This window comes from Nematolebias whitei, chromosome 6, assembly GCF_014905685.2.
Source record: "Nematolebias whitei isolate Nwh7 chromosome 6, NemWhi1, whole genome shotgun sequence".
In the NCBI taxonomy this organism is placed as follows: Eukaryota; Metazoa; Chordata; class Actinopteri; order Cyprinodontiformes; family Rivulidae; genus Nematolebias; species Nematolebias whitei.
In genome coordinates this window covers 48,059,267-48,069,306 of record NC_056503.1, presented here as the reverse complement: position 1 = coordinate 48,069,306, position 10,040 = coordinate 48,059,267, and the positions used below count along the sequence as shown (strand labels likewise).

General features: G+C 42.2%; 1 protein-coding gene across 1 annotated transcript; it reads left to right on the top strand.

Annotated features, from left to right (window-relative positions):
• The first annotated feature begins 562 nt into the window (after window positions 1-562).
• tmem91 (transmembrane protein 91) lies at window positions 563-8,403 on the top strand. Its single transcript, XM_037678370.1, has 3 exons — window positions 563-1,509; window positions 5,937-6,083; window positions 7,763-8,403. The coding sequence occupies exons 1-3, from the start codon at window positions 1,090-1,092 to the stop codon at window positions 7,916-7,918; spliced, it is 723 nt and encodes a 240-aa protein (XP_037534298.1). The 5' UTR covers window positions 563-1,089; the 3' UTR covers window positions 7,919-8,403.
• The last annotated feature ends 1,637 nt before the right edge of the window (window positions 8,404-10,040 follow it).

Genomic DNA, 10,040 nt, shown 5'->3' with positions numbered 1-10,040 from the left:
CTATTAAAAACAAAAGCAACATGTAGCAAAAGGCTAGCTAAAAGCTAATTAAACAATTGTGCCCCTTTTAACAAAAGTTTGAGTAAAGTTAGAAAAAAAAAATCACCCTTATTCCTTTCTGCTCTTTCCTACCACAAGTAGCAGAATGGTAGCTAAAATCTAAAAGTAACTAAAAGCTAGCTCAAAGCTAACTGAAGAGAAGATAGCTAAAAGCTAAAAGTAGCACAATTGTCATGAAATGCAGCAAAGGGTTAGCTAAAAGCTAAAATAGAAAAACTTAAAAGTGAAAAGTAACAAAAGGTGACATAATCAGAGATTTATCTGCCAAATCTAAATAATTTGTCTTCATCTTGTTGTTTCTTCACAGACCTGCTCGTGGGCCGACGCCTCATCCGCCCTGAGTGAAAACCTTTAATGCAAATGGAGCGCATTCAAATTAAATGTTCTGTTGGAGCGCTGCCAACCCCCGCAGCCGAACCTCAGCTGTAAATCAACACCGGAGGACTCTGGCTTTCTCATTATCGTTTTCTGCTGCAACAAAGAGGACGGAGGCTGCTGAGCGCCGTAGGAAAACTGGCCCCTGAACCAGTACTTTAATAACACTGGAGGGGGTGGATTTACCCCCTGAGGCACAGAGAGGCCAGTTTTGGTCTCTCGACCGCAGATTTTTCCTTTTCAAACTTTTCATTCAGTCAAAAAAGTAATTTTGTTAGTAATTATTGTCACCATTACCCATTTCCACTCCAAACAGCTGAAGGGAAAAGTTATTTTTGAGGGTAACCTTCGGCTAAAAGCTCCTCGATCATCTCGTTGGTCTCCTCGTTGTCTCACCTGAGAGCTAACGTGGCTAAAGTTAGCAGACGCCGACACATTCAGTCATGAGAAATGAGCAATGTGGAACAAAAAGAGAGCAATAAAACCTGAAAATAAATATTGGTGATGTCCCGACCCGACTCTGCAGCAAGAGAAAAATGAGAGAATGGGATTAAAGCTGGATTATCAGAGAAACACTGAAGCAGCTGCCTCTGTCTGAACAGATCTGTAGATTACGTTTGGTTGTTGGTGACCTCTTCGGCTGTTTGAAGACACATGGAAAAGACAAACGACTTGGACCGCCCTCCTCTGAGGGAAAACACCAGCCGAGTTTCCCGGCCAGGGCTGGGAACCGGACCAGGCCAGGCCCAGGTGGGGCTGTTTAAGGGGGTCCTGGTTCGGTGCGAGGAGGACCGGGCCTACCCTCCGTTGGCGTGGAGGAGCTTCTGTGGACGTCCTCCTGAGCTTCAGCAGCAGCAGCTGTTGGACCCGGGCTCCTTCCCTCACACAATGGAGTCCTTTTACCAAGGCGCCCCCATCTGGGCCCAGACGGACTCCCTGCTGAGCAAAGACTACCTGGAGACCACCTTCGTGGACATCAGGCCCGGCTCGACCCTGGAGAGGAAGCTGCTGGCCGAGACGCAGGACTTCTGCTACGCCATGGACGATGAGGACGACCTGCTTCCTGACTCTGACGTAAGACGTCCTGCGGGAAGTCCTGCAAGCTGAACGCTCAGCTCCAGGGAAGGCGGGCGATCATGTAACCGCTCCTCTCCGTGTCTGTTAGCAAAATATCTCATGGACGGGTTTTAATGAAACGCTTGAAGGAATGCATGTCGCCTGACCAGTTGGGGATGACTCTCAGCTACTACCACACCAAATTTTTGCTCACATCTGTAAAACTGACGGAGGTTTTTGGCTCGATTAGCTGTGACGGCCATTTTGAATTTTGAATCCAAGTGAACAAACAATGATTACTTTCTGAGCGTTTCTGTAGTGGTTTATATATTTTGCTAACAGACAGATTACTCAACACTCAGACATGTGCAAATACATGATCGCCTGCTTTGCATGGAGTCAGGAAATGAAAAATTATTTTACAGATAATCTTAAGTTTGAATGTTTTCTGCTCTTGGACACTTTTTTGTCCAGTAAAATAAAATTTCAAACTTTAAACAAACCTGGTAAAACCAGAGGATGTGACCAATCAAACTGCTTCTTAAAAAAAAAAAAAAACTCTTGAACATGTGAAGGAAAGTTTTAGAAACTACATCAGTTTATTACTAACAAACTTCAATGATACAAAACTCCTGAAGTTTCTTAAAAAAAGTTAAATAAAGGACCAGAAACTATAAATTTAACTGTCTAAAACTAGTAAAAAGTCAACCAGTTGGCTGAATTTAAAATAGGTTGTTTCTAACAAACAAACAGAGTGAGACGTCTTACTTTTACAGCATCTATGTTCCCCTCTCTGTGGTTTTCTACAAAAGAAGAAGTTTTATGTGTTTCAGGACAGATCCTGGCAGTCAGAGAGAAAACTAAAATAGCTGCACAGGCTTTGAGGTTCAGTTGGTTCTGTCAAAAAGCCCGGTTCTGAAAAGAAGCCTTCCTGTTGAGGAGCAGGTTCTGACGCTGCAGTTGATATTTTGGGTTCCTCTGAAACTTCAGGGCAAACTTCATGCTCTCTGAGTGTGAGCGAGTCGTTCTGCTGATTCCTCTGAAGGCTGTTCTGATGGGAGACCACAGAAACCCAACAGAACCAGCACTGGACCGGATGTCTCCTCCAGGGGACAGAGGGACAGCAGAGGAGACGAGGGTTGAAGCTGCAGTTTAAATCTTAAAGTGATCCAAACGAGGCCCAACGCCTCATCCTGTTTGTTTGTTTGTTTGTTTGTTTGTTTGTTTGTTTTCCATGAGTGAAACGACTCGGCTCCGTCTCCAACACGTCCGTTCTTAACAACAGGGAAGTTTGTTTTTGAAAGTGGAAACTTTACTCAATCCAAAACTTTATTTTATTTCAAAGTAATCTGTTTATTTGAAGTGTAAAAATAAAAACACACCAACAGAATATATTTAGCTGTTTACAAAATGTCCTAACGTCCCCAGCTCTAATTTGTCCTCTGTGGTGGACATATGTCCCACAGCCTTCATATAACTGGTCTGTCTCCCTCTGTCCTCTCTGGAGGACATTTAGATGTGACGAGACATGTAGAAGTTGAAGGAACTTCCTTGTTTGGTTCTCTGTCTCGGATCAAAGCCTCCATCCATCCAACCTTCTTGGAGCTGGATAATTAATGAAAAATAAGCAACGTGCCGACTTCCATTTCAGTGTGTGGCTGCATCTGGGTGTGAGAAAGGGCACTATCAAAAATACAGTAGCCGAGTCAAAATCCAAGATGGCCGACACCACATTTGATATATATTTATATATATACAGTATATATGTGATCACCCCAATCAGTTGCGCAAACTATGCTTTTTAAAAGTATAATTTCCTGAAATGACTGGGGTGGCCCAAGATTAATCTATGGAGGGCGAAGGCCACCTTTGGCCACCCCCTGGCTCCTCCACTACACCTGGTGGTGGATAAAACTGCTCCCTCCACTCATCCGTCTCTCTGCTCCACTTTGGACAAACAAACAAAAAAACTGCCTCTGTTCTCCTCAACAACTCCTCCACTTGAATCTTTCACCAAAAACATTTAGGTTTACTTCATTCTCTGTTCAGTTCCTGTCGAGAAAAACACTCATCGTAAAAACACTCACTGTTCAGGTCCCTCAGAGACGGGGGACATCGGGGTGCCGCTTGTCCTTCAAAGAAAACGAAAGAACTTTGAACAGAACAGAAAGAGGTGGAAAATGTTTTTTATTCATCAGTTTCTGTCTTGAATTTAGGAACGTTTAAAAAAAACTCCTAAAATAATGTAAAAAATACTTTTTCCTAGAACTTCTAAGTTTATTTAATTCTATTAATTCCTCCATTTTCCTTTAATGCGAAAATAAATATAAACTCCAGAGAGCTAACTTTTTAAAACATTTTCACAGTTAAAGGAAATAAAATGTTGTCAGTCGACGCTGAAGGAAACTCAAATACAGTCAACACAACAATTAATTTATATTTATATTTACACGAACATGCGAGGCCTGTCACACAATTTATGACGCAAAATTGTGTTTTTTGCATTAATTGTAACGGAGCATTCATAATCTCACGGTTCAGGTTCACGTCAACAATATTCTGACGTGAAAACTTTAAAATAAAAACGTGTAATGGGTCCTCGTTACCTTTGCTGAATGATTTTAACTGAAATCAGCTGAAATTCAAAAAGCGTTCAATACAAAAATCAGCTGAAACATTTTCTAAATGTGAGTAGAATTTATACAGCTGACATTTTCAAAATAAAAGCAGCAGAAAAACAGCCAAAATATGTAGAAAAAGCTGATCAGAGCTGAAATGTACCAGAAAACAGCTAAATAAGCTGAAATAGACAGAGAGAGGCTGAGCAGATTACAAAAACTCTGAAATGAGCAAAAATAAAAAACTGGAATGAGCTGAAAAGTAGCGAAAAGGATAAAAAAATAAAGCTGAAATTAGCAAAAATAAGCTCAAAGGAGCATAAAAAGTTGGAATTATGTTAAAGAATCATAAAAGATGGAAATTAGAAAATAAATGAATTAATAAATTAATAGAAAAAGTTTAAAAAGTAGCTGAAAAAATGACAAAAAAAGCTGAAAAGAGCAGAAAGGAGCTGAACCAAGCTGAAATTAGCACAGAGAAGCTGAAGAAAAGAGCCGAACCAGAAGAAAAGCTGAAATGAGCAGTAAAAGGTTTAAAAGGAGGTGAAGAGCTCCGTTCATTCTCAATGAGAAAAACATGGCCGACAAAGCTAAATATTTCAAAAAGTACAAACTGCACAGTCTCAGCAGGAAGTTCCCGAATGAGCCGAACGTTTTCATGACTAACCTGGATAAATAAAGGCTAAATGAAGAAAAAATATCGTTGAAATAAATGAATAATAAATGAAAGTGATTGTTGTGTTTTTCACCGTCCATCATAGAGTCAGTTTTATATCGTTGTTTTATTTTATAGTTTTAAAGCTTGTTGAGGTTTTTCACAAATTTAAAGATTTGGTGTTTTAATTTGGAGCAGCAGTTTCTAAATCAGTCGTTGAAAACAAAACAACAAACTCAAACTTTACAACAAATACCAAATGTCCCGTTAGGAGATTAAAAATAAGAATCAGATCAACGTAATTCATAATTAAAGCTTCTCATTTTAAAGTTAGGAACACCAAACCAAAACATAAATTTATACAAACTAAAGAAGAAAACCCGTGCAGTAATAATCTCATATCTGTGCTTAATGTGTTCAGCTGCCATGTTTGTTTACCCACAAAAACAGCCGAAGGGAAAGATAAAAAGTTGAACTTGGCGGCCATATTGTTTACCAGTCACATGACTCAAGCTCTGGTTCAGCTGACAGCTTTGTTTACATTGAGTGCAGACCCGCAACAGAGCCTATGATTTTGGTTCGGACCCGAAGAGACCAACCGACCCAACAGAGTTACTGAAGTGTTTGGAGAACCAAAGAATAACGAGCTAAAGACAGCTAAAACTCTTTGATACCACTGGATCCTTTATAAATAGCTGGGTCCTCATAATTCTGTGTAAATATGAATTTCAGCTGTTTTTTAAATTAAACCTGCTGCCTGTGTGGACGGAGCAAAAGGAAAACAGCAGAACCTGCTGAAACTGAGCTGGAAGAGCTAACAAGTAAGCAAAGTGTTGCAAAGTGCTAGCTAAAAGCTAAAAGTGTAAATAAAACACAAGAGCGGCAAAGGGTTATCTAAATGAAGCAAATGGCTAGCTGAAAGCTAAAAATAACCAAAGGCTAGCTACAAGCTAACAGTAGCAGAATCATAGCTAATAGTTGCAAAATTCTGGTTAAAAGCTAAACTGAACAAAACAGTGGCTAACAGTTATAAGTAGCAAAATGCTAGCTAAAAATAGCTGAACCATAGCTAAAACAAAAAAAAATGTTGGCTAACAGTAGTTAAATGGTAGCTATAAATAAAAAAGGTAAATAAAAGACATTTTGCTGACAGTCCTGTGTTTGACTCGCAGGACTCGTCCATGGAGGACTTCAGCGACGTGGACAGTGAGAGCAGCTTTCCTCTGATGACCCCCCAGGACCACCTGGGTCTGGCCTTCTTCTCCATGCTCTGCTGCTTCTGGCCTCTGGGCATCGCCGCCTTCTACCTGTCTCAGAAGGTAACCCCACCTGGAGCTGAGACAACACCATCTTACCGTCTGCACCGGTTTTCATTTGACCCGCAGCTGAATCTGTCGGCGCTTTGTTTCTAAATATTTAAATTTATTTATTTACGTCAACGATGACACCGCTGGACCGACAGGAAATGGGGCTTTAGCTCCAGTTACGTGAGCTGTCAGCTGAAAACTTGACATGTCAGCCGAAGGAGAAGCTCAGAGTTTGATTTCTTTGTTCTTTACTCCATCTGTTTAACTCTGACCGGTTAGTTTCTGCTAATAGAAAACACGCCCACAGCATGGTGCTGCCACTACCGTGCTTCACTGCAGGGGTGGTGTTGTCAGCACTTTTTGGACCAGGACCTTCCTCCTCAGTCTCTTGGGACCACAGCACCATTTAAAACCAGACCCCCCCCCATCTGTTCTTCTCCACAGCTTCCTGTGTAGGAAGTTCCTTGGTCTTCATGATGACCTTACTGCAAAGTCAGAGAAACAAAGCTTTATCAACATTACACTGGGCTTTAAAAACAATGCTGTGTCATCTGCAAATTGACTAATCTTGTATTCTCTATCAAAAACGTTAATTCCCTTTAACTCAGGCTTGCTATTAATTTGCAGGGCTAGTAACTGAGTAGTCAAGATAAACAATTTTGGGGAGATAGGACAACCCTGACCGATGGCTGATTTGTCTTCGCTTGTTGTGAGGAGCAGCCAATCAGGCGTCAGGGTCTGTTCACGAGCCCAGACAGGTATCCGCTCTAGTCCCGCCCACTGAGTTTCATGATGTCACTGGAGGACGGAAGGTGACAAAATTAAATAAATAAATAAATCATGAAATAAATAATTTGAAAGGTACATTTAATTATTTAATGGTGTATTTAATTGTGTATTTAATGATGTACTTAATAATTTAATGATACATTTAATTGTTATGTTTGTATTACGTATTTATTTATTTCATTTTGTCACATTCCGTCCTCCATATCTCATGAACCATTTATGAACCACTGGAAAAAAATGTTTAACGGCTCTCATTAGATGTTTCTCTACAACTGATTTATAGGAGTTAACCGGATTCATGATGCCCGCCACTACGATGGAGCTTTAGGGCCACGCAAAAAAATTTTTTACATTGCCATGCTAAGGGGGAAAAAAAATAAAAGCCATAAAATTATGAGAATAAAGTCGTACGAGACTTTTTTCATTTTAAACCGAGCAACTTTAGTAAAAAGGAAACGTCAGTTGTTTCTACAGATATTGAGCCAAAACTTGGTGTGGTAGTAGCTGAGAGTCGTATCGTAACACTCAGAGATGTTTCGTAACTTCATCCAGTTTTTACCCAAACGCCATCATTTCTGAGCATAACTTAATTTCAGCTGTTGACTGGATCCCAGCCTTCATGTTTAATTAGCGACGTTAAAAAGGACCTTCGTGTTGAATTATTATTATTATTATTATTAGACCTTTATTTATACAGGTTAGTTCCCATGAATGATTTCCCCTCCTGAGAATAAAGACGGACTTCGAATGAAAGGAGGAAAACGTGCTGAATCCCGCAGGACGTTTGTGATTCAGACATGAACATCATGTGGGATTAGTGATCGGACTGAGAGGAGGGGAAAGCGATGACTTCTCTGTTTTTGGCGCCGCTAATCCTCGTCTTTGTGCTTTTTGTTTTTCAGACCAACAAGGCGTCGGCTCAGGGGGACGTTCAGGGGGCCAGCGTGGCCTCTCGCCAGGCCCTGTGGCTCTCTGTGCTCTCCATCGTGTTCGGCATCATCACCTACGTTGGCGCCGTCGCAGCGCTCATCTCCTACCTGTCTGCCAAACCGCCATAAGAACAAAACAAGACCCAAACATCAGCACGCCATCTGTAACATAATCCTTCATGCAGGCAGAGGATGTTCTTCACGCTCATTTCACACTGAAGCTTTACTCGAGCTGAGCTGCAGCGCTCACGTGTTCACCCCTGGACTGACGCTGTGCACCGAGGCACGATCGGTCTACAGGCCGGAACCGATCCCGATGGACTTTTCTGAGTCCCCGGCCTCGACTTGACCTGCAGACAGGACTGCCTCCACGCGCTTCAAGTTGATTCAGACTAAAGACGAGATGCCAAAATGTGAGACTTCAGAAAACATCTGGATCTAAAGCGCTGAAACCAGACAGACGCAGCAGAGCTGTCAGGAAACGTGCCAAAACAAAAACTGTTTCATTTTTTAAACGAGCTAAAAGCTGACGACATGCTGTCTGCACGGCAGGTTAACAAAACAAACTTATTCCATAGTTCCATCCATCGTCTTTACACGCTTCTTCCTTTTCGGGTCACGGGGGTCACTGGTGCCGATATCCAGCAGTCACTGTGTGAGAGGCAGGGGACACCCTGGACAGGTCTCCAGTCCATCACAGGGACACATGAAGACAAACAATCAGCCTAACATGCATGTTTTTGGTCTGTGGGAGGAAACTGGAGTACCAGGAGAAAACATGCAAACTCCATCCAGAAAGAACCCCGGACCAGGATTTGAACTGCGACCTGCTCGTTGAGAGGCAGCAGCTCTACCTCCTGAGCCACCGTGCCGCTCCATCCTAATCCCTAAAAGTTAAAAACGTATTCTGACTGCACTGGTTTGTTCAGTCGTGCAAACAACAGAAATGATAAATAATCTCTTTACATCCCAGCTCAGAAACGAGGCGTTCTCAGTGAGGTCATCGTTTTTATCAACAGGACGATATCAGGAAATTAACTGATAATAAACATGTAAATACCTCTGAGTGAATCAGTGTGAAATCAAAACTAATAAACTGTATGATTAAATATGGTTTTATTTGTGCAACATTTATAAATAAAACAAATGTTAGAACAAATTTGTTATTTTTGTTCCACATTTTGTTTCAAGGTAACACGTTTTTACTGCAAAGTCTTTATATTTAATTAAATATATAAAAAATACATGAATCAGAGCTGCAAAGTAAATACTCATTTTATTGTCAAAACTTTTAGCAACTTTTTTTTTGTAATGTTTTTAAAAATTTCAGTATAAATTAAGCTAAACTTCTGTTTCTGCCACAGTAATTATTTATTTGGTAAATAAATTCATTCAACCTTTTATACAGGTTCATCCCATCAGCCAATCAAATCATCTTATTAATAAATCTTGCTGCCATAAAAGATGGGCAATAATGGAACTACTTGTGTTAGCAAAATAATTAAGGAACTAAGAGAATGCATTTGATTAAAACTCGGAAACTGCTCATGGGATGAACATCGCAGCCAGATTCAAGATGGCTGCCACTTCTACTAAACGTGATAAAACACAAACAACTTTAATGGAGTTAATCTGGACGACCCTGAGCTGAAGTTCGGTGTGGCAGCAGCTGGTCGTCCAGGCTTCGTGTCTTCAGTGCAGAGCTGGGAGGTAAAGAGCTGCTGAAATGTCAAATATTAAGAGGTTAGAGACCGCCGTGCGTCGTCCTGAAGGTTAGAGACCGCCATGCGACCCGGGACGTCGCCCCGAAGGTTAGAGACCGCTGTGCATCGTCCCGAGGGTTAGAGACCGCCGTGCGTCGTCCCGAGGGTTAGAGACCGCCGTGCGTCGTCCCGAGGGTTAGAGACCGCCGTGCAACTCCCGAAGGTTAGAGACCGCCGTGCGTCGTCCCGAAGGTTAGAGACTGCCGTGCGTCGTCCCGAAGGTTAGAGACCGCCGTGCGTCATCCCGAAGGTTAGAGACCGCCGTGCGTCGTCCCGAAGGTTAGAGACCGCCGCGCGTCGGCCCAAGGGTTAGACCGCCGCGCGTCGGCCCGAAGGTTAGAGACCGCCGTGCGACGTCCCGAAGGTTAGAGACCGCAGCGCGTCGTCCCGAAGGTTAGAGACCGCCGTGCGACGTCCCGAAGGTTAGAGACCGCCGTGCGACGTCCCGAAGGTTAGAGACCGCCGTGCGACGTCCCGAAGGTTAGAGA